At 40.8% G+C, this 25,386-nt stretch overlaps 1 protein-coding gene across 1 annotated transcript in view; it reads right to left on the reverse strand.

Annotated features, from left to right (window-relative positions):
* LOC135519577 (collagen alpha-1(XXVIII) chain-like) overlaps positions 1-20,003 on the reverse strand; it is a 38,659-nt gene extending 18,656 nt beyond the window's left edge. Inside the window, exons 1-14 of the mRNA XM_064944812.1 lie at positions 19,804-20,003; positions 19,311-19,490; positions 17,586-18,160; positions 15,514-15,534; positions 15,334-15,393; positions 13,202-13,255; positions 12,988-13,032; positions 12,006-12,032; positions 11,866-11,910; positions 11,702-11,746; positions 10,775-10,828; positions 5,146-5,214; positions 4,993-5,061; positions 4,721-4,789 (exon numbers count right to left, since the gene is read on the reverse strand). Of these exons, the coding sequence (XP_064800884.1) occupies positions 4,721-4,789; positions 4,993-5,061; positions 5,146-5,214; positions 10,775-10,828; positions 11,702-11,746; positions 11,866-11,910; positions 12,006-12,032; positions 12,988-13,032; positions 13,202-13,255; positions 15,334-15,393; positions 15,514-15,534; positions 17,586-18,160; positions 19,311-19,482 (1,305 nt within the window). The 5' untranslated portion in view covers positions 19,483-19,490; positions 19,804-20,003. The remainder of the gene's footprint in view (positions 1-4,720; positions 4,790-4,992; positions 5,062-5,145; positions 5,215-10,774; positions 10,829-11,701; positions 11,747-11,865; positions 11,911-12,005; positions 12,033-12,987; positions 13,033-13,201; positions 13,256-15,333; positions 15,394-15,513; positions 15,535-17,585; positions 18,161-19,310; positions 19,491-19,803) is intronic.
* Between the last annotated feature and the right edge of the window lie 5,383 nt (positions 20,004-25,386).

A 25,386-nucleotide genomic window follows, 5' to 3' on the forward strand; every position in this document is an offset into this window, starting at 1 on the left:
GTCATCACCCTTCTCTCCCAGTCACACATCCAGCTCCCCCTGGCTCACACATTCACAGAACTATCCTCATTGTTCTCAGTCAATAGCGTAGTAAGGACTGGGCGGGTTAAGTTAGCACATGTCTCTGTCTTGTGAGTAGTATGACATGGTCCAATGTGAGTGTAGTTATGTTATTCCCAAATGTTTAATTCATGTTGGAATCTGTTTGTTATCCCTCCGATGAGTGTTGCTTGCCCTTCTCAAACTAAACAGAAAATAATGAAATGCAGACACAGACAATAACATATTAGTTGTTGTGGGGGTTGGCCCATCCTATAGATCTGCCCTGACCCTTTATGGGGTGAGGTACTTTCCCATAAGTGCCAATGTTTGGTTGCCTCAGGACATTTTTTGTGTTTACCCTCGTTTTTCAGGATCTGCCTACTACCAAATGTATGTGCATCAACCACTCAAACTCTCAACAGTGCCATTATGTAATTTGCTTTCAGGTTCTGACTTGAATTAGGAAAAACTTTACTACACATACATATGTGTTAATGCTCATGTCTCTAGATGTTATGATGACAATATAACTAAAATGAAACCCATGATGAACTCCAAGTGCTGTCATGTTTTCATGTGTTCCATTTTGTGCTTGCTTGCCATTCTTAAATCTCATGTAAATCCAGGCCCTCTCCATGTGTATGTAATGTTTGAACAGTCCACATATAAAATATTGTAAACGGTGCATTCGGAATGTATTCAGACTCCTTGACTTTTTCCTCATTTTGTTATTTTACAGCCTTATTCTAAACTGGATTAAAATGTCCCCCCCCCCATCTATCCCACGATGACAAAGCCAAAGGTTTTTGCAAATTTCTGAAAATAAAAAAATAAAAATCACATTTTCAAAAGTATTCAGACCCTAGTACTTTGTTGAAGCACTTTTGGCAGTAATTACAGCTTTGAGTCTTCTTGGTACATTTTCTGGTACCCTTTACTCAACAAGCTTGGCACACCTGTATATGGGGCGTCAGGGTAGCCTAGTGGTTAGAGCATTGGACTAGTAACCGGAAGGTTGCAAGTTCAAACCCCCGAGCTGACAAGGTATAGTTAACCTACTGTTCCTAGACCGTATTTGAAAATAAGAATTAATTCTTAACTGACTTGCCTGGTAAAATAAACAATCTGGGGAGTTTCCCCTATTCTGTCAGGTTGGATGGGAAGTGCCGCTGCAATGTGCTGCACAGATATTTTCAGGTCTCTCCAGTTCTGTTAGATCAGGTTCAAGTCTGGGCTCTGGCTGGGCCACTCAAGCTCATTCAGAGACTTGTCCCGAAGCCACTCCTGTGTTGTCTTGGCTGTGTGCTTGTTGTCCTATTTGAAGGTGAACCTTCACCCTAGTCTGAGGTCCTTAGCAGGTTTATTATCAAGGAACTCTGTACTTTGCACCGTTCATCTTTCCCTTAATCCTGACTAGTCTCCCAGTCCTTGCCGCTGAAAAAGATCCCCACAACATGATGCTGCCACCACCATGCTTCACCTTAGGGATGGTGCCAGGTTTTCTTCAGAGGCGATGCTTTGCATTCAGGCCAAAGAGTTCAATCTTGGTTTCATCAGACCAGAGACTCTTGTTTCTCATGGTCTGAGAGTCCTTTAGGTGCCTTTTGGCAAACTCCAAGCAGGCTGTCATGAGCCTTTTACTGAGGAGTGGCTTCTGTCTGGTCACTCTATCATAAAGGCCTGATTGGTGGAGTGCTGCAGCGATGGTTGTCCTTCTGGAAGGTTCTCCCATCTCCACAGAGGAACTCTGGAGCTCTGTCAGAGTTACCTTCGGGTTCTTGGTCACCTCCCTGACCAAGGCCCTTCTCCCCCAACTGTCCAACTGTTTGCCGGGCGGCCAGCTCTAGGAAGAGTCTTGGTGGTTCCAAACTTCTTCCATTTAAGAATGATGGAGGCCACTTTGTTCTTGGGGACTTTCAATGCAGCAGACATTTTCTGGTACCCTTCCCCAGATCTGTTCCTCAACACAATCCTCTCGGAGCTCTACAGACAATTCCTTCGAACCTCATGGCTTGGTTTTTGCTCAGACATGCACTGTCAACTGTGAGACCTTACGGTATAAACAGGTGTGTGCCTTTCCAAATCATGTCCAATCAATTTAATTTACCACAGGTGGACTCCAATCAAGTTGTAAAAACATCAAGGATGATCAATGGAAACAGGATGCACCTGAACTCAGTTTCATAGCAAAGGGTCTGAACACTTATGTAAATAAGGTATTTCTGTTTCTAAAAAACTATTTTTGCTTTATCATTATTGTGTATTGTGTAGAATGAAAAATCATTTAATACATTTTATAATAAGGCTGTAACGTAACAAAATGTGGAAAAGGGAAGGGGTCTGAATACTTTCTGAATACACTGTATGTCACTCCACAAGTTGTGACATGGAGTAATGACATTGTTTTTATAGGGTTTGCTCATGCACAGCAACATGAATGGTAACACTTGATTGAGCACTTGAGCTTTGAGTAGACTGCTTTGGAGAAGGGCAGAGTCTGACTTTGACAGTTGCAGCCAATGTGTTGAAGAATAAACAAGTGAAGAATCTGTCAGATTACACATTTCTTCTCTCTGAAATCCAGTGAGAGCTGTGCTTTCATGTGTATGTAATGACTTGTCTGTTTCCAATGTCAAATATGGCCTAACAGATGGGCATCTACAACAGACCAGGTACTGGTAGAATCAAGAGGTTGAGAAGCCATCTTTTTAATAGCAGGTTTACGTCCGTTTCTGCTATTATTGTATTAAAGCAAAATTATTTTGCTTTAATGTTGCTTCCAGAATTGTTGCTACCGGTAATCCCAGAAAAGATGCTGTGTGCTAACACAAATATCACTGGAAACAATGGAATCGTATCCCCACAGTGACCGTAAGTACATATCCCAACCAGCAGGCATGGATTACAGGCAACATCCGCAACCGAGCTAAAGGTTAGAGCTGCCTCTTTCAAGGAGCGGGACACTAATCTCAAATCAAATCAAAGTTTATTTGTCACGTGCGCCGAATACAACAGGTGTAGTAGACCTTACAGTGAAATGCTTACTTACAGGCTCTAACCAATAGTGAGGAAAAAAAAGGTATGCGTGTGTGTAGGTAAGTAAAGAAATAAAACAACAGTAAAAAGACATTTGAAAATAAGATTAGAAAAGCTATATACAGACACTGGTTAGTCAGGCTTATTGAGGTAGTATGTACATGTGGGTCTGGTTAAAGTGATTATGCATATATGATGAACAGAGAGTAGCAGTAGCGTAAAAAGAGGGGTTGGCGGGTGGTGAGACACAATGCAGATAGCCCGGTTAGCCAATGTGCGGGAGCCAATTGAGGTAGTATGTACATGAATGTATAGTTAAAGTGACTATGCATATAAGATAAACAGAGAGTAGCAGCAGCATAAAAGAGGGGTAGGGGGGGGGGCACACAATGCAAATAGTCCGGGTAACCATTTGGTTACCTGTTCAGGAGTCTTATGACTTGGGGGTAAAAACTGTTGAGAAGCCTTTTTGTCCTAGACTTGGCACTTCAGTACCGCTTGCCATGCGGTAGTAGAGAGAGCAGTCTATGACTGGGGTGGCTGGGGTCTTTGACTATTTTCAGGGCCTTCCTCTGACACCGCCTGGTGTAGAGGTCCTGGATGGCAGGCAGCTTTGCCCCAGTGATGTACTGGGCCGTACACACTACCCTCTGAAGTGCCTTGCTGTCGGAGGCCGAGCAATTGGCATACCAGGCAGTGATGCAACCTTTTGAGGATCTCAGGACCCATGCCAAATCTTTTTAGTTTCATGAGGGGGAATAGGCTTTGTCATGCATTCTTCACGACTGTCTTGGTGTGTTTGGACCAGTCTCTTTTGTTGTTGACGTGGACACCAAGGAATTTGAAGCTCTCAACCTGCTCCACTACAGCCCCGTCGATGAGAATGGGGACGTGCTCGGTACTCCTTTTCCTGTAGTCCACAATCATCTCCTTAGTCTTGGTTACGTTGAGGGATAGGTTGTTATTCTGGCACCACCCGGTCAGGTCTCTGACCTCTTCCCTATAGGCTTTCTCATCAGTCAGTGATCAGGCCTACCACTGTTGTGTCGGCAGAACTTAATGATGGGGCCAAGCGTACTGCCATCCAGGACCTACATTATATACCAGGCGGTGTCAGAGGAATGCCCCAAAAATTGTCAAAGACTCCTGTCACCCAAGTCATAGACTGTTCTCTCTGCTACCGCAAGTCTAGGACCAAAAGGTTCATTAAACAGCTTCTTCCCACAAGCCATAAGACTGCTGAACAATTCATCAAATGGCCACCCGGAGTATTTGCATTTACCCCCCCCCCCCCACCTTTTTTTACACTGATGCTAGTCGCTGTTTATTATCTATGCATAGTCATTTTGCCCCTACCTACATGTAGAAATTACCTCGACTAACCTGTACCCCGCATATTGACTCGGTACCGGTACCCCTGTATATAGCCTCATTATTGTTATTTTATTGTGTTACTTAGAAAAATGTTTTTACTTTAGTTAATTTTGTAAAATTTTCTTAACTCTATTTTCTTAAAATGACATTGTTGGTTAAGGGTGTTAAGTAAGCATTTCACAGTAAGGTCTACACCTGTCGTACTGTGACAAATAGGATTTGATTTAATTCCAGCTGTACCCAGATAATTCCTCTATTGTATTCATACCTTTGGTCCAGGAAGCCCCTCGCCATGGGGTCCTTTCTCCCCTTGAACACCTTGTGGCCCTTGAGGCCCCTGTAAAATAAATCAGCATATTTATTTTTCCAACATTGGGTCAGATGACACTGTCTTTGAAGTTGTCATCCCAGCTCACATTTCCTACTGTGATATACAGTATTACTCAAAGTTGAAACAAAATCAGTCTGGTTGTCAATGAAACCAAACTACGTAATGCAGTATGCTACAATAAAATGCTAGTAGAGTTTCTGTCCACTCACTGGCTGGCCATGTTCACCAAGCCCTGGCGGACCAGGGGGGCCGAGTCTTCCCTGGAATCCCAGATCACCCTAGAAAGAAGACGTGGCGAGATGGAAGAGTTAACATAAAACAATGAATTAGATAGACAAAAGCAATAATAGAAAAAAACGTACCTTTGGTCCAGGAAGTCCAATACCAGTTTCTCCCTGAATTCCGGGCGGCCCAGTTAGACCGCGGTCACCCTATGATAACCAACACGAGAGACACAGAAAAGTTAGCAACAAACAAAGTTAGCAGCATAACACAGACCCACTCTAAAGAACAAGGGAGTGGGTTATTGAAGACAACCACGACACCAATAATTGCATCTAATACTTCTAATGCTTCTAATGTCCTTGAACCGATTATTTGAAAATCGCAAACAAAATAAGTTATAAGGATAATTTAGTTGCTAATGGCAGTCTGCAGTACTAAGGTCGGCCTTCCGATTGAGTTACTCAATTAGAGGGGGCAACACTGAGCTAGCCTGTAAAGTGACTTCCTGATGTAGCTCAAACTGGCATGTCGCCATGTGACACCATCTTAACCGACTTAATTTGGTTTCAATGCGTTATTTTATCTTCACATAGACATGAATGGTGTCACATGATCGATGGCTTTGATCATTCATTTGTACAGTCCATGGTTACAGCAAAAGGGCAGTCCAAAGCTCGAATTCTGTCTACGCAGATCAGACAACCTTTAAACATCCAGTTGTTTTACATTTACATTCAGATGAATTTTAATTGACATCCCACAGAAACATTGCCCTTTGATCTTACTCAGATACAGTTGAAGTCGGAAGTTTACAATTAATTGACATCATTCGAGTCAGTTGGTGGTCTACATGAGACAGGAAAATTATGTGGATATATTGAAGCAACATCTCAAGACATCAGTCAGGAAGTTAAAGCTTGGTCGCAAATGGGTCTTCCAAATAGACAATGACCCCAAGCATACTTCCAAAATTGTGGCAAAATGGCTTAAGGACAACAAAGTCAAGGTATTGGAGTGATCATCACAAAGCCCTGACCTTAATCCCATAGAAGATTTGTGGACAGAACTGAAAAAGCGTGTGTGAGCAAGGAGGCCTACAAACCTGACTCAGTTACACCAGCTCTGTCAGGAGGAATGGGTAAAAATTCACCCAACGTATTGTGGGTAGCTTGTGGAAGACTACCCAAAAAGTTTGACCCAAGTTAAACCATTTAAAGGCAATGCTACCAAATACTAATTGAGTGTGTGTAAACTTCTGACCCACTGGGAATGTGATGAAAGAAATAAAAGCTGAAATAAATAATTATCTCTACTATTATTCTGACATTTCACATTCTTAAAATAAAGTGATGATCCTAACTGACCTATAACAGATAATCTTTACTAGGATTAAATGTCAGGAATTGTGAAAAACTCAGTTTAAAGGTATTTGGCTAAGGTGTATGTAAACCTCCAACTTGAACTGTATATATTGATATAATATCAATTATATTCTTCCTAAATTTGACTTATAAACAAAGCCTAGTATTGCTCAGAAAATACTTGCACATAGACTATTTTTGAAGTTGATGAGAAAAAGCTCATAACAGAACTTCTGATCTCGAAGGTAATTACTGGTTGAATCAACAGTAATTTAATGTAATTTGTCAATGTATTGTGACGTGGAATCAACGTGGAAAAGACAAAAAAGTAAATATTCTAGTACTGTTTTCATCTAATTCCAACCAGATTTGTAAAAATTTGTAGGGGCCAAAAAGTTGCCCACCTTTCCATGTACAGTGCAGTTCAGACAATAGCTCACCCACCAGAGTTGTAAACATTGAAATTAAGGTAAAAGTTCAACTTAAATACATTTGCTTAACCTGACTAACAGGTTGCTACATCAATCTAATTTCAGTATAATCATCAGAACTATGTATACTTTGAAATTGAGTTGAAAATAAAGAAAACTCATATTTTTCATTCTTTATTCAATATATTAGGTGGTGGAAATGATGTTGGATTTCATATTTGATTAGACATATTTTATTTGACCTTGTTCAATGTTGAAAAAGAAGAGGGCCACGCCTTCCACTTTGGAGCCAGGCCCATCCAATCAGATTGAGCAAAAAAATATGAATAAATAAATAGAAATTAAATAAAAATGAATGGTAAGTAATGTATTATTATTTTTTATTTTGGAGTCACTTTTATTGTAAATTAGAATATAATATGTTTTTTAACACTTGTACATTAATGTGGATGCTACCATGATAATGGATAATCCTGAATGTGTGAGAAAGATACAAAGGGTCAAAGATCATACACCTAAGACATGCTATCATTCCCTGTTATTGATAATGGTTGGAGGTATGATATTTGACCCTATGTAACTTTCCCACTCATCATTATCCACAATTCATTCACATAATCATGGTAGCATCCACATTAATGCAGAAGTATTTTGAAACATATTATATATTCTTATTTACAATAAAAGTGACTCCAAAATGACTATAGATTATACACCATTAATTTCTAATGGGAACAAACTAATCTGAAACCCAACCAAAACGAACTGCAAATGTATCCAACAAGTGTGTAGAGTCACAAGCTTGATGTAGGCATTGTGTGCTGGGAAAATGGGACCAAATACTAAACTTTTGACTACTTTATTTATAAGAATCTTTAGAGGTGTCAATAATTTTGACCCCTACCTTTGAGGGGAAAAAATTACTTGTTTAACAAAATATATTTATCTGAGTAATTGTATTAGTATAAAATATTATAATTTCCCAATCCTTTGAGCATGCAATATATTGTAGCTCACTATTTGAATTATTTTATACAGTTATAGTTGCTAATCTTTATCAAGGGTGACAATTCCGGACCCCGTATATTGAAATAAAATGTGAAGCTAACCTGAACAACGTTGACTCCTACTGGTATATGAGGCGTAATGCACTTCAGTGAGAAGTCTACCATCCATATGCCTACCTCTACTTACCCTGCTTGACTGTGGAAACAAGCTGTGTTCGATTCAGCTGAGCTATAATCTCAACCCATTTAGACATTAATCAGTTTCCGTACTCGTTTGCGTAGACTTCCTAAATAACATTGAATTGTTGAAAGTAACTAACTTTTCTTACACATTTATGTGAAAGTAAATTCGAAGTGAGGTTGGGTTTATGTAGGCTACATTGACATCTAATTTCCCAAAGGATAATTACAACTTGAAGCTAGGTATACTATCATTCGTCCATGGTTAATTGGATCTTTACAAGTAGTTACCATAAGACTATATAAAAACGATATTAATAATAAGCTTTTATCTTTGGATATTGTCTTGTATATATACAATATGTTATTCATAATATACAGTATATAGACTATGCAAGCAGAATAATCTCTCCTTCAAATATTGCTATTAGGTTTCAATCAATTAATGATTGAAATGTTGGATTTTCGTTTCCATCTCAACCAAATATCTAAGTTAAAGAATAGCACTAAATCAAATCAAACTTTGAATACACTTCAAATAAAGTTTGATTTGATTTAGTCATATTCTTAAATGTTTGGTTGAGATGAAGACGTGAATCCAACATACTGTATTAATAACTTGTAGATTACATTTTAAATCAACCAACCATCCTGCATATACAGGACAATATCCAAAGGTAAAACTGTACAGTATTATTAATATCATGAATTTGGCATCCTATTTATAGGGTTAACGGTAACTACTTCTAAACTTTCAAAGATCCAATCAACCATGGATGAATGATAGTATATCTAGCTACATGAAATTATGGTGTACTTTGTTTGGCAAATCATTTGGGCAATGGAGCCTACATAAACGCAAACCTCACTCCGAATGACTTTCAACTATTCAATGTTATTTAGGTAGTCTACGCAAATGAGTCTGGAATCAATGTCTAAATGTGTTGAAATGATAGCTCAGAGGAAACGAACACTGCTTGATTGCTAAGCAGGGTACAGAGGTAGGTATCTGGATGGTGGACTTATTATCATTGAAGTGTATTAGCCCTCGTATACCAGTAGGAATCACTGCTCAGGTAGAAATTGTTGGACTATGGCTTTATGTTATATTTCAATATACCTCTTTATTTAGGTTGATTGCATGATGTTGAAACTACGCCACTGATTTAAACATGCCATTTTACTATCAACATTTGAAACGATGTCAAATAAAATATTTCTAATCAAATCTAAAATTGTACAATTTAAACCACTCAATAATTTTCAACATATACATAGTTCTGATGACTATGTTGAAATTAGATTGATGTAACAACCTGTTAGTTAGGTTAAGTCAATTTATTTAAGTGGAACTTTTACCTTAATTTCAATGTTTACAACTCTGGTTGAAATGTGGTGAAAACAGTACTGGTGGATGAGCTATTGTCTGAACTGAACTGTACATGGAAAAGTGGGCAACTATTTGGCCCCTACAAATTAAAACAAGTCAGGACACATCCTAAGGCCAGGCATTTTGTCAGTTGAGTTTCCGACTCAAAGTAGTCAAAAACACACAGTCTCAAAACAATGAAGAGCTGTTTTACTGGAGGCAATGGTTCACTGCAGAGTTTGCAGTAATTATGAGCTTCACTCATGACTTAGGATATATTTAATCCTAAATGAGAAATAGCGAAGACGTGGAGCCTGTCAAGAAGAAAGCTGAGATAACCACTTAAAAAGATATCTCACCATTTTCATTGCATATCTCCATACCAACGGAAAATCGCATTTGACCTCTTAAAGCAGGTTTGCATTTTCCGTCATTAATCTTTCTGGCAGCTCTGCAGAATGATCCCTAGCTGGCACAGCACAGCCACAAAGTCATACAATTTTAAACCTAACCCTAACTCCAAACACATTGCTAACCTTAATGCCTAACCCTAACCTTAAATGAAGACCAAACAGCACATTTTTGTTTTCATACATTTTTACAAAATAGCCAATTTTGACTTTGCAGCTGGCCCATTTAGTGAAAATCGATCAGTTCTGCCTCCAGGACAAGAATCATGACAATAAACATCAACCTGCTCTTTTAAATGCTCAACACCTAACATACTTAAAACATATTCCTAATAACAGGGTAGACTTTAAACATTGATACTCCATAATTCATCCACTTTTGAAACATGGTATTTGATGGTGGTGCTGATTCAATTAGTAAGAGATAAGTCACTTCTTGTCAGCAAATGATGTGACCTATCCACTCTGCTGCTAAGATCTCATCTGCCAGAAACCTCAATACATACACTCAACACATACAGTATAACCTACTCATATTATGGGAGCAAAACATATATCTTTGACATTCTAAGTGTTTACCCTTTTGTTCATATTATCTCTTTCCAACAGACACCTGCATGTTCTCACATGGAGAGAGAACATTTTACTTTTCATAGCTGTTATTAAGTGCCTTGACAATCCCTATAAAGGACTGGTAAGGAAGTTGACAATGCTCTAGGCAGTTCCTAGTGTATATTTAGAAACAGGACCCCTGCCATTAACTAAACCTGTATATGGTTGTGAAAACGAACATTAATCCCCACGCTGCTGAACTAATGAAGGTGAAGGCACAATGGCACTGGGCCAATATCTTCCATAGGTTCCTTTTAGGGTTGACACATGTCCCTCGACTCCCAGGTAGGAGAATGGGTGACAGGAATCTGTCTTTTAAAGTTCTAGTAAAAGGAAGAGTACAGGTGACAGCAGATGTGTGTGATGAGTTAAGTATGAAGTGTCTTCTTTACTAACCTTCTTTCCTTGAGGGCCCTCAGGTCCCATGTCACCCTGTGGTCCGGGTAAACCCTGGGGAGGAACAAAGAACACTCCTTAACAAGGGTACATGTGCTGCTGCTACTGTGCTGGAGGACACCATTTACATCTAGATATAAAGTGAAGGTTACCTAGATACTGATGCTAAATTACTGGGAAGAGCAAAAGAGTTTACAGCAGCCTGGTCACATAGACTAGACGTAACATAGTACGGGTAAATCCGGGACACTCAAATCAGTATGATACTGTATGTTATGTTTGGTATGATTACATTACACAGAAGGTTACTTAAGGCAAAAACAAAAGTAGGGTGGTTGGTCAAGTGGAAGGGTGGACATGGAGGCGTATAACGCGAACGTCTAGCAACTCAACTTTAGCGTTTTAACATCTACTTACTATTTTTTTAGCTACTTTGCAACTACTTAGCATGTTAGCTAACCCTTCCCCCTAACCTGAAAAATTTAAACCTAACCCCTAACCCTTAGTCTAGCTAACGTTAGCTACCTCGCTAACATTAGCATTAGACACCTAGCCACTTAGCTAACGTTAGTGACAACAAATTGGAATTCGTAACATATCATACATTTTGCAAATGTTCTAATTATTTTCTTAACAAAGCATACGAAATGGACATCCACAAATTAATACATACCAAATCATACCCAACATAACATATCGTACTATTTGGAGTGTACCGGATTTACATTCACTCTGTTCTGTCTACTCCTGAATCCAATCCAGGTTGATTACAGCCATTATCAACTACATTGTGTATGTGTGTGGGAGGGGAAGGGAAGGGAGCACGGAGTAAGTATGTACGTGCTTATAAAGGAGTTTCACAAAAGGATAACGCTTTTGATCTGAATATGTGAATTTTCAAGGTGCATGTTGCTGTTGTCTACCCACCTGGAGGCCTCTGACACCTCTGGGGCCCATTGGACCCTCAGGACCCTGGGAGTGGACAGTCAATGAAACAGTAAAGAAAGGTACTGTATAAATCAGCCTGTAATACGACCAATAGAACAAAAACATGGCACAGGGAGCAGACAAATTTGATTATTCATACATACCCTGTCTCCTTTGATTCCTGGAATGCCACACTCGCCCCTCTCACCCTGTGTAATGGAAATCGAAAGCAATACGTCATATGAAATGAATGTACTGTAGCTTCAAAATAACAGAAATATTAATGGCAACTTGAATGACATACCATCTCTCCTTTGTAACCAGGTTTTCCCTGCAAATAAACACAGTATAATAGGTTAGAACGTGAGCAACAGTCGTACAGACACTGAGTATACCAAAGACTAGGAACACCTTCCTGATATTGAGTTGCACCCCACCCATTTGCCCTCAGAACAGCTTCAATTTGTCAGGACACAGACTCTACAAGGTGTTGAAAACGTTCCACAGGGATGCTAGCCCATGTTGACTCCAATGCTTCCCATAGTTGTGTGAAGTTGGGTAGATGTCCTTTGGGTTGTGGACCATCCTTGATAAACACGGGAAACTGTTAAGCGTGAAAAATCCAGCAGCGTCGCAGTTCTTGACACAAACCCGGTGCGCCTGGCACGTACAACCATACCCCGTTCAAAGGCACTTCAATCTTTTGTCTTGCCCATTCACCCTCTGAATGGCACACATACACAATCCATGTCTCAATTGTCTCAAGGCTTAAAAATCCTTCTTTAACCTGTCTCCTCCCCTTCATTTACACTGATTGAAATATATTTAACAAGTGACATCAATAAGGGTTCATAGCTTTCAACTGGATTCACCTGGTCAGTCTATGTCATGGAAAGAGCAGGAGTTCTTAATGTTTTGTATACTGAGTGTACATTGATAAATGCTTAGTCAACATTCAGCTAGCTATATTATGTTAATTTGAGCTAGGTTGCCGCAGCAACAGGAAATGTGAATTGTTATGCTGATTATTTTTTTTTTTACATTTTTGCAACGGTTGATACATCTTTCGTAAGGGAATATTACTGTACAAACTTCAGAAACCTTTTTAAACCTCATATACACTACACATTTTAAATGTGATGCATTGCAGGACATTTCTCCTCCAACAGGGTGATCAAATTAAGATCCTACATTTGTATCTATAGATGTCTGGATATCTGCAAATGTAAATGCAAATGTCATTGAAAATGTCATTTAAAAAACTTGTGTTTAAGTGTATCACTCACCTCTCCTCCGTCCCGACCTGGAAGTCCACTTAGTCCTCCCTCTCCCTAAAAGGAAAGGAGAACAGGGCATCTGTATTATTTACACAGGAATATATGTCTATACAAGCAAGGTAAGTGGAAATGTGCTGTATATTGCATCTTAGGGAGACATCAGGAACACAACAGGTATGTTCATCAACAAAATAATTCAACAGAATCATAACAAATCAAAGACCTTCGATCCTTTAAGACCAGGGGCTCCATCATCTCCTGGGCGACCCTTCTTCCCCTGTGGAATGAAGGAACAACATGAGATTCATTTAACTCACTTTAAAGCAAAACATGTTTGACGGAAGGCCACTATCCATTGCAAATTATCTGCAGCGAGTCAGTTAAGTGATAATACCCAAGAAGATGGTGTTTGGAGGATATATTGGCACGTGTGTCACTTTAATACAACGGGTTACCAACATATTTACATTTTAATAAAAATGTTCTTTTGATTAATTTCTTCATACTATTTCATTCTTCCACAAGATGTGGTCCTGACACAAATCTAGGGTTGCTAGAGATGCAACCTAGTCGTTCAGTCTTTTTGTTCTGTATCTATGGATGCGATCCAGTCGATCAGTCTTTTTGTTCTGTATCTAGAGACGCGACCCAGTTGTTCAGTCATTCATTCTAAATGTTCCATTGCCATACTGGCTGGCAATTTTCTTATCCCTTGCTTGCTAGCTAGCCAACTATGGGTAACTTACAGTCATGTCAAACAGTGCAGCCAGAATAACAGCAAAGTAGCTGCATTTGCTTAAGCTGTTTTCTAGTGACATTTATTTGGATAAATCCATAACAATAAGCTGATGAGATGCGATTTCGCCTGGCATAGAAAATGTGCTCACTCGTCAGGACACTGTCGTTCAGAGGAGCTAGCCAACAACACAGCTAACGTACCTGTAACACATTCACTTCAGATTGAAGCTGGAAAGACTGCAAATTAGCTGTATTTTTTGTTGTACTTTTTAAAAAATAATAATGTTTTTGTATATATCTATAAAAATTATTCTAGCTAAATAGTGATTTTGACTGGCTGAGAAACGCTGTCTGCCTTTCTGTCTTGTCCCGACACGTTCATTACTATGGGACAGCAGGAGATTTGAATATTGAAACAATGCTGCAAATGTTGGTGAAACAGACAGCAAGGTTTATACAAATCTCCAATGTTGAAAACTAAATGTTCGTCTAAAAGAAATGTGAGATAATGTCTAGATGCTTTTTATTGTGGAGATCAAGTTTATAAGTTGCTTGGCTGGGCTTATGGGACAGTGAATTGCGCAGTCAGATGGAACATTAAATAGGCATTTTAACGTCATAGATTTAGCCGGGTCAATTTGTGGAATAGACACCGGCTGGAATGAGATTTTAACCAATCAGCATTCAGGATTAGACCCACCCGTTGTATAATGAAAGATTAACCATATCTTGCTACAGAAGTAGGGAAAAGTGAAAGTGAAGCATAGTTTCCCTGAGGGCGTCAGCGTTGTTCGGTCATTGCAGGTGGTAAAAGGACCTGAGGTCACAAGGGGGGTGGCTTTGTGTTTGTGTGTGTATGTCAAGGATGGACATGTTGTTGCTTGACCAAAAGGTGAGAGGTCAGGCACCTGGACAGCGTGTGGTGGTTGCCATTCGCAGCTTATCGTCGGTTTGTGGCCGTTAAACTGAAGAGAGTAATTATGAGAGCCTTTAAGTCTCAGTGTAAAAATGTAAGGAATCTCTCTGTAGAGAAAGCCCCTGGTTAATGACCATGCAACTGTCTGTCAGCACAAGACTGTCAGACTCTGAGGACCCTGACATTAACATGGCTGTCATCCATCCAGAGAGCGGCCTCTAGTCTGGTCCGATGATGTGGAAGTTCACGCACCTAGTGTCACAGTTTAAGCCCTCTCCAACATTCTCCATCTCTGACTAGCTGACAATGGAGCTAGTATGTGTTATTTACGATGGCAAAAGTTCCTGTTTTTATTGGGAGTAAAGGCCTTCATAGGATGCCCCTGGTTTCCATGGGGGACATCTTATGTGGGAAGGGAAACGTCCAATAACTTGCCGGGACAGGCAACGCAAATCAGCAACTGAGGTTTATTGGAAGTATTCATTGTTTTTCTCAATCTATTTTGTCCTGCAGCATTTGGAGTATTTTCAGAAGTAAGAAAGACAGCTTGCTCTGTGCACAGGGGGTGCCTCGACTAGCAATTACCTCTGATATCAGAACTATGTTAGCTTCCTCTTTACAACATTCAGCACTTCAGGAACAAACAACTTTCTGTGTTTTGTGATTGGAGAGTGTTTGGAAAGGACAGTGAAAGTACTTACAGTTGGACCACTGAGCCCTCTCTCGCCCTTCTCACAGGCACATCGTTGGGCCAGGGGACACTTCAAAAAGGCAGGATAAGGTTTCAGAATCGACATGACAATGCAGTGTCCCTGAACTTAATTATGTATTGGTTGAATGAGGATAGCATTTCAATTGCATCAAAATGTAATATTACCTACCCCCTTGTCAGCCAGGTCAGTCTGGGTAGAGAGAAATAAAACAGTGACAACCATTAGAGACAATCATACACCATCCAAAACATTCATACATACAGAAATCATATACATTTCCAACTATACTGAACAAAAATATAAACACAACATGTAATCATTTCAACAATTTTACTGAGTTACAGTTCATATAAGGAAATCAGACAATTGAAATAAATTCATTAGGCCCTAATTTATGGATTTCATATGACTGGGCAGGGGCGCAGCCATGGATGGGCCTGGGAGGGCATTGGTCCACCCACTTGGGAACCAGGTCCAGCCAATCAGAATGAGTTTTTCCCCACAAAGGGGCTTTATTACAGACAGAAATACTCCTCAGTTTCATCAGCTGTCCTGGTGGCTGGTTTCAGATGATCCCGCAGGTGAAGAAGCTGGATGTGGAGGTCCTGGGCTGGTGTGATTACACGTGGTCTGCGATTGTGAGGCCGGTTAGACATACTGCCAAATTTTCTAAAATGACGTTGGAGGCAGCTTATGGTAGAGAAATAAACAATAAATTATCTGGCAACAGCTCTGGTCGACATTCCTGAAGTCAGCATGCCAATTGCACACTCCCTCAAAACTTGAGACATCTGTGGCATTGAGTTGTGTGAAAAAGATGCACATTTGAGTGGCCTTCTATTGTCTCCAGCACAAGGTGCACATGTGTAATGATGATGCTCTTTAATCAGCTTCTTGATATGCAAACCTGTCTGGTGGATGGATTATCTTGGCAATGGAGAAATGCTCACTAACAGGGATGTAAACAAAATTTAAGAGAAGCTTATAGTGCATATGGAATATTTCTGGGATCTTTTAATTCAGCTCACGAAACATAGGACCAACACTTTACGTGTTTATATTTTTGTTCAATATAGATTAAAAAGACAGGACTTGTAAACTCTAGCATATTGTATCATATTTCTGACTCCCCTTGTCACACACCATTTAAACCTCTAATCCTCTCATCTAGACTCTGAAAGCCTGCTGTGTGAGTACAAGTGACTGTGGGGAGTTATCTGAATGATGGTTTCGTGCCAAGCTCTGTTTTGCTATGTTGCCACTTGAAAGAAATCAATGAGTAGACATTCCATTGTAATACCCACGAGCCAAATGTAAACCACGTAATGATAAAAAAGAAGGCTAAGAATATCACTGAAAGTATCACTGAAAGAACATGTCTGCTTCCACTCATATCCATCCACAAGAGGCTCTGTTTACCCTTATTGGGACAAAAAACCTTGTGGCATAGCAGATTCAAAGTAAAGCCCATGGGATATGCACTCATAACATGCAGATGGTAAGGACTATTGAAAAAATGTAAGGCAGCTGAACAAAAAATACAAAATCCATGGCTGTCATCGATAGCCATTTATTATTTTGCATTTGTATAGCTACAAATTGTGGAATGTCAGTCATTCAGGCTCCATCCAGCCTTTATCCTTCTTTAGAAAACCTTCCTGAGAGGATTTTGGTTACAATATCCAAGATATCCCTAATTCAACTTTGATTACATCTAAATCACAACTGTATCATTGCATCATTATTACACCCAATATTGTGTTTCTGAGCCCTCCCTCCCCTTCATCATTCCTCTCCTCCTTCTCATTTTCCACCTCTTCTGTCTAATTAACATGCTGCTCTGCCAGAGGCTGTCCCTCCTCGTTGACTCCTTGTGACCAGGGCCCATGGGGCTCTAGTCAAAGGTAGCACACTATGTGGCTAATAGGGTGCCATTTGGGATGCACCCAGAGAGAAGCACTGACCTCAACTTAAGCAGTGACTCAAAATAGAATCCAAGTAGTGCCTTTGCTGCTGTTCGATGGCCACCCCGAGCAGGCGCTGCATCCCACATTCTCTCTTTCTCTCCCTATATTGCTTTCTCTTGTCATCTCCACTTCCTCCCTCTCCCTCTATTGCTCACTCTCTCTCATGCTCTCTCTCTGTCTCTCTCGGGAGTTGTTGGTGTGCGGGTTTTGAGAGGATTTGCTGTCCTTTTTGTGTGTGCATATTTCTATATATGCAAGGCAGATCATACTCACAATTTCCGTGAGGACTTTCTCCACAATATCAGTATCCTGTAGATTGTGGAGGTATCGGGAAGCAGGAGAGCTGGCCAGCAGACGGAGCTGGGCCACGTTGGCTGGCTCATTGGCTGCACGGGTGATGCCCACCGTGAAGAACTTCACCCCCTGGTTCTTGGCGTCGGCGGCAGCTGAAAAGATGTCTGGGTTCCTGGGGTGGGAGATGCCGTCACTGAGTAGGACGGCCACCTTGATGCTGCCTGGGCTGGACTCCTCCAGGTACATCTTAGTCATGTTGGTGATCGCGTAGGTGGTGTAGGTGCCGTGACCGATGTATAAAATGGGGGTGATGTGGGACTTGAAGTTGTCAGTGCCTCTCCACTGCTGAAAGGTCTGCTCGATGATGACGTGACTGCTGTACTGCAGCAGGGCCACCTTCCAGCTGAGACTGCGCCCGGTCTGCAGACGGACAGCCTGGAGCTTGTCCACCACATCCAGGGCAAAGTGCTTCTCCTGCTCATGGTTCTCCTTGGCACTCTCAGAGCTGTCAAGCAGAAAGGAAAGCTCCAGACCGCAGTCCTCATCTAAAATGGCTGTGTTTATGTGCAGAGCTGTTAGACACACAATTACGACAAGAGGCCATTCTATTAAAAAATGTCATTGTGGGTTATGAATGTGTTATGAAGTACTTACGTACAGGTAACTGACAAAATAAAGGAAACACTTGAGTAAACGAGGGATACAAAATATATTGAAAGCAGGTGCTTCCACACAGGTGTGGTTCCTGAGTTAATTAAGCAATCAACATCCCATCATGCTTAGGGTCATGTATAAAAATGCCCAGTTGCCCATTATTTTGACTACCATGACTAGAGGAAGACTTTCAGTGACTTTGAAAGAGTCTCAAATGAGCATAGGGGGTTTAAAGTGTGTGTGTGTGTGTATATATATATAAAAATAAATAAATATATATAATAAATAGGTCACCAGATTTCAACCCAATTGAACAGTTTTGGGAGATTCTGGAGTGTCGTCTGAGACAGCGTCTTCCACCACCATCAACAAAACATCATATTATGGAATTTATCATAGACAAATAGTGACGCACCGTTCCAATAGAGTTCCGGACACTTATAGAATTTATGCGAAGGCGTATTGAAGCTGTTCTGGCGGCTTGTGGTGGCCCAAAGCCCTACTAAGACACGTTATGTTGGTGTTTCCTTTATTTTTGCAGTTACCTGTAGGTGCACTTCAACTAAAGACTGTTCTCTATCTTGTCTCATTTTTAAATGACTTGGAAATGCAATCATTCAAAGTCTTGACAGTCAAGTGAAAATGTCTATGAAGCCAAAAACCCTATCTGAAATAAACCCTTTATCTTTATATTACATCGCTCACGAGGGCAGAAACACCAAGCTAAATCATGTTCATATGTTCTAAAAAATGCCGTAGGATATCAACACCTTGGGAATATAGCAGGTACAGTATACCACAGGACATCCACTGATAAGATAGATATCTATCTACTGTCTGTACCTGTGTTAACCAAATGTAAACACTTTTATGATGTATGCGCAACCTCTTGTTTAGCTGGAATCTGATTTCTATTGGATTGATGAATTATGGTCACAGAAATGCGACATTATAAGACATCTGTGATCTCACTGTTTAAGCACCGTCTGAAATTAGCAACTTTTGCAATGAGCAACTGTACTATTAAAAAGCGTATGTCTTTTCTCATACCTTGTCTATTATGTTTTTGCCCGTCAGGTGCAGTGGCTGCTGCTGCAGCTCGCAGCTGGGCCCCCCTGCCTCTGGGTCTCTTGTTCATTGTTCTCTCCTCATAGTAGTCCTGAGACCAGACACCCAACAGGCCTGCTACAAACAGGAGCCATGTCACTGTAGGGAACATCATTGTCCCTCCTGCAATAATAATGTTTGGAATTGTTATTTATTTAAAGAACAATCTACAAGATGACTTCATGTTCGATGACGACGTCATGATTGGTCAACAATGTAGAGTATATGAAACATGATATTTGTGCACAAGATTAGCGCACAACAAGTCCTCAGATTAATCTACTGCACTAGTTTTTCATCTGAAACCATAAGATTTGTTAATTTCTCCCTCCCCCATTTTTATAATTTTTGAAATCACACACCCTCCCTCTATTATATATTTTTAACATGCATATAGGCAGATTGTCCTTTTACTGAGCAAAACTTGTAGACTCACAATCCAAAACCCTTTTTTTGCGTTCTGCAGATCCAGGTATGCTTGTGCCCCACTAAGTGCAATGTTCCAAAATGCTGAGGTTGTGCAGGTAGCGAGAGAAGAACAGCAGTGATGGAAGGTTCTAGTTAGTTCCCAGAGTGTGTAGCAGCAATAGCAACAATGATAGCCATCCGGAGGCACAGTGTGTCTGTGAGCCTCTGAGCCTCTCCCTACTCCTTCATAAAAGAGGAGGGAACACCAGATCCCGCAAGACCCCGCCAAGGCTCTGGTTCCTGTTCGGCCCTCAGGGCAAGGGCAGACTGGGGTTGGGTTTCAGCACTTAAAAGGTTGTGTAGAGATGATAAAGATGCCTCCAAGCATCTTATATATGGTTGATATGGTTGTGTAAAGTCATAATTTTTATGAGTGGTGTATATGGGTCACTAACCTGAGTAAACCTATTATTTTCATCCCTGAAATTTAACTCCATCCCTCCCATCTGCATTTGACTAAATAAGGTGCCATTAATACAGGTAACGAGTGGAGGACAGAGGAGCCTCTTAAAGAAGAGGTTACAGGTCTGTGAGAGCCAGAAATCTTGCTTGTTTTAGGTGACCAAATACTTATTTTCCACCATAATTTGCAAATAAATTCATTAAAAATCCTACAATGTGATTTTCTGGATTTTTTAAAATCCCATTTTGTCTGTCATAGTTGAAGTGTACCTATGATGAAAATTACAGGCCTCTCTCATCTTTTTAAGTGGGAGAACTTGCACAATTGGTGGCTGACTAAATACTTTTTTGCCCCACTGTACATATGAGCAATGCAAAATATGTAAACATGAGGAGTGCCAGACATACCTGTGTATTTAAAAAAAACAACTTTGGTGTTGTATCTGTTCTTGCTGATTTTGCTGTTGGTCAGAATACTCAAGCTTCCACACTGATATGACTTCTTCAGTTCAGTGCAGCTAAGCTTTGTGTAATGAGCTGTAGGGAACTAGGGATATGTGAACAATGGTTAATAGCAGGCAGGCTGAAGTGAACATATTGCACATATTGAGGTTGGGAGGCATGGATATACACTGAGTATTCCAAAGATTAGGAACACCCTACTAATATTGAGTTGAACCCCCCACCCCACACACACACACACTTTTGCCCTCAGAACAGCCTCACTTTTTCGGGGCATGGACTCTACAAGGTGTCGAAAGCGTTCCACAAGGGTGCTGGCCCATGTAGACTCCTACGTCTCAAGTTGGCTGGATGTCATTTGGGTGGTGGACCATTCTTTCAAAAATCCTTCTTTTACCTGTCCCCTCCCCTTCGTCTACACTGATTGAAGTGAAGAAGTGACATCAATAAGGGCTCATAACTTTCACCTGGATTCAGCTGCTCAGTCTATGTCATGGAAAGAGCAGGTGTCCTTAATGTTTTGTACAGTCAAAACAAGGTTCCTATTCTGCTGTAAAAGTGTATATCTTGGAGCAAAGATATCCCTCAATGACAGACACACAATACATGTATATCTGATGCGTCTGACATGAATTGAACTATTTCTAGTGTGTCTGTGTGTGCTTTAAGTTCTGTGTGACAATGTAAGCAAGAGTGGTAGTAACACGAAGGGCCAAACAGATCCATTTCGATCGCAATTTGTTTTAACTCGGGTATCATCACGGTAGAAAAGAAGTTGTTAACCTGATGAAGTGCTGCTTGATCTTCCGGAATCCTTTAAAGAGATTACTATCTGACTGCACTCTGCTGCTGGCTGGCCCCTGACCTTTGTACCGGTATGGTGCGAGTGGTGGCTGGTCCTGTGCAGACTGGTTGGAAATCATACAACTCTACGCCAGCTGTGCTCTGGGTGACGAGACGTTTTATTCCGGACCTGCAGGCGGCAAGTAATCAGGGGAGAACTGACACTCAAGAATGTTGCGCTGAATAATGGCTTGGTTAACTCTACTCCCAAACCTTCTTTGCACTGACAAGAGAGAAAGATTGAGATGACAACCCTTTCAATGTATCTTACCGGTATATCATGTATAAAAAAAACGCACTCTTGTGAAACCTTGTTGATTCTATCCAATGCATTGTTTATCTTGAACCTTTGGCTCTCTTAGTTCAAATGCCTAAGGAACAAACCTGTGCCAACTCTGGCAAGATGTTAAAGCAGCTGACTGAGCAGTGAGTCACTTCTCTTGTTAGTAAGCATATATGAATCTGAGAGCAGGGTAATAACATCATTATGAAGGGACCAATCTGTGAGCAGGGTTATGACGATATTAGGAAGGGACCAATTAGAGAGCAGGGTTTGGTTATGACTATGTCATTTTGAAGGGAACAATCAAAGGTCATTATGTTGATGTCGTTATCGATCAGTCACACATTTTGGTGGGGATTTTGCCATACCAAAAGGTTCCATTCATAAGTGATATTACTTGAGTAGCCGATGTCAGGATAGCCTGGGCTATACATTCCCATTGTTGTCCAATAATGGCAGAAGTTTGGTAGCCTATACTCACTCATTTTGAGGTAGTTTGGTTGCCTATATTCACTCACTATTCCAGACCAGAGGTAGCCTGTTCTCCCTACTCTGAATTAATATTACGAGAGCATACAGTTGGGCAACACATTGCCGTTGTCCAATAATGGCAGGCGTTTGGTTGTCTCAGCCTGCCTATAGCATGTGGTGCCCAGGCCTGCTGCAACATTTACCTGGATGATGACACCTACAGTTTGTAGTTGACCTTCAAAACCAATCAGTCCTAATTACCTACAGGTGTGAATGAGTGACTGAATGGGCAGTGTGGAGTTCAGTCATTTGTTTTGGGCTAGATAGAAATAAAATGCTGCAGTTCAAGGGCATGCCAGAGAAATGTCTGACAATGCCGGACTCAGCTGACCCTGCTTACTGTATAACTGAATTCAATAGGAGAAAAACCGTGAATAGCAAGCCAGTCCAGGCTTACATCACATTTGGGGGGATTTTGTGCACTTATATTGCTGGCTTGTAGTGGTTGGTTTAAGAATTTGCATGCTTCTTCCTTTTTTGGAAATCTGCACTTTTCCCATCTCCCCAGCAGGTGCCCGTGGTGGGGGCAGGGATGGCATGTTGGGGCCTGGCTCCAACTCTCTGGGGACACAGGGCGGATACCGTGTCTGGTGGTTGGCTAGACAGCAGCATTTTAGATATCTGAAACAATATTCCAACTTGTGAAACTGTAATAAAAATGACTTTGCATATTTTTCTAAAACTGCCTCATTTGGTGATTTGTACAAGGGAAACTAATAGGCCATTCTAAGGTTGAGGTCCTTCTCATTAAACAAAAAGGTGGTGTAGTCTACTTAGTGGCCCTATAAAGTTAGGTGACTGCCATAAAACTCATGCTCAAAAGCCAGTTTTCGAATGGGCAGCGCTATTGAGGACTTTCACCATTTCAAAGTAGTTAACTGGGTGGGACTTCCTATTTACATTTTTACATTTAAGTCATTTAGCAGACGCTCTTATCCAGAGCGACTTACAAATTGGTGAATTCACCTTCTGACATCAGTGGAACAGCCACTTTACAGTGTTTCCTACCCATTTTCTGTCATCTGGTGCAAACTGAAACATAACAGTATGCCGGTGGAAGGCAGAACAGTAGTGGATGGCCAAACTGGTTTGACTACTATAATGTAGGCTTACCTTGGATGTGACTTCTGTTAACTTACATCATGAAGGAGCGGCCAGAGCCGCCAGTCTGTAAGTAGCCGCCAGAGCCGCCAGTCTGCAAGGAGCCGCCGTTTGTCTGTTTCTGTGTTTGGGCCTGATATGGTTCTCAATCAGAGGCAGGTGTTAGTTATTGTCTCTGATTGGGAACCATATTTAGGTAGCCTGTTATGTGTTGGGTTTTGTGGGTGGTTGTTTCCCGTCTTTGTGTTTGTTGCACCAGATAGGGCTGTTTCGGTTTTGCCACGTTTATTGTTTTGTATTATGTTCATGTTGAGTTTTCCTATATTAAAAACATGAACTATAACCAAGCTGCATTTTGGTACGCCTCTCCTTCCAAGGAGGAAAGCCGTTACATTAGCATGCTAGCTGTTCCTGTAGACTTCGTCATTGAGCAAATGCTAGGTAGCAATGGCTCCAGAAACGACCTTCTTTCAAACCGTACGCAGAGAGAAGTGGTATACGAGTTCATAAAAAATTTAAAATAAAGTTACCTAAACCCCAGCCTCTGGAATAGCCTGCCAGATAACCTGAATTTGACACCTTTTCAGTCTCAGTTTGTTACTTTGTTTATCCTGTGTTGTGTAGTAAATATTTGTTTTTAATTTCATCGTAAAAAAAGTGAAGCACATCTCATTCATGTCTGAAATATAAAGGCTTGATTTGATTTACTCAAATATGACATTTGGTATCTTTGTACCATCTAGCGGAACAGCTTCATATCCTCAAACCAGGCAGCAGGTAAATCCCTATCCGTGTTCACCACCACAGCCTGTAGATGTTGGTAATCTGCATAGCTGTGCACAGACGCCAGGTTTGCTCCTAGGGACACACAATGTAGCTAGAGAAAGAGGTAGACAGGGACAAAGTAGAGTCATACTGGAAGTATTAGTCAGCAGTCTGAGAATGTCTTCTGGTCTCAATCAAATATTAATCATCGCAACTAAGGCTCTTTTAATCATGCTCCTACAGATATTGTGTCTGTCTTAACCCATGTCCTGTGGGTTCCAATATACAAGAGGTCTGATTGCACACAAAAGTATTCCAAGCTTATAGAAATGTCAATTTCGGTGTTTTACATGAAGCACCTTTAAAAAAAATAAAAGCAAAAAGCACCTTTAAGGTAAAGTCAAACTAAATAAGCGAGTGGATTTCAATTGAACTTTCCCTTTAGTTTAAGTCACAGTAGATGGTAAGCAGGATACCTCTGCATCAGGCCAGTTCCTTTCAGTCTCGACAAACAGGAAGCAGTGTGATCCAAATCGTAACCAGTCTTCTGGGCATAGTCTCCTTGCTGCCCTTCTCACCATGATCTTATCCTCTGGCCCTGGAAGAACAGACAGGAATTCAAATGGACCAGTCAGAAATGTTCACAAACTGCCTCCGCATACTTATTTCGATAAGTAGAAACATCTACATAGTAATAGTGCAGATTAGTCTGACATGTTTCATCATGTTACACAGCTCTGGATTCTCACATGGCCTTTTCCAGCAACTATAGTGGAATTGTAACCAGGCCAAATTCAAAACCAAGAGGAGTTTGTTCAGTGTTTTCCTCCAGCAAATTCACTGAAACAAGAACTAGCAGAAATAAAGTTTAGGGTAGGCCTCATCTCCGGAATTACAAAAAAATATTTTATATACTGAAGTATTCAGTGTGTGTTCTTGGTTCAGTTTGTCTTACCTGCTGCACCACTCAGAGCAAAGGCAGCACAGTGCAGCAGAGAAATGGTTGATGTCACCAGCAAAGTCAATAGTGAGCGTTCGGATTGTGGGAGAGGGAATAATAGTAAGTTCTGAAGAGCCTGTTTAGCTCAGGAATGAGAAGTTTTATACTTTTTCCCCCCAGATTTTCCTTGCAATATCTGCAGACAGCAGTAGCTATAAGGACTA

Source organism: Oncorhynchus masou, chromosome 29, assembly GCF_036934945.1.
Source record: "Oncorhynchus masou masou isolate Uvic2021 chromosome 29, UVic_Omas_1.1, whole genome shotgun sequence".
Lineage (NCBI taxonomy): Eukaryota > Metazoa > Chordata > Actinopteri > Salmoniformes > Salmonidae > Oncorhynchus > Oncorhynchus masou.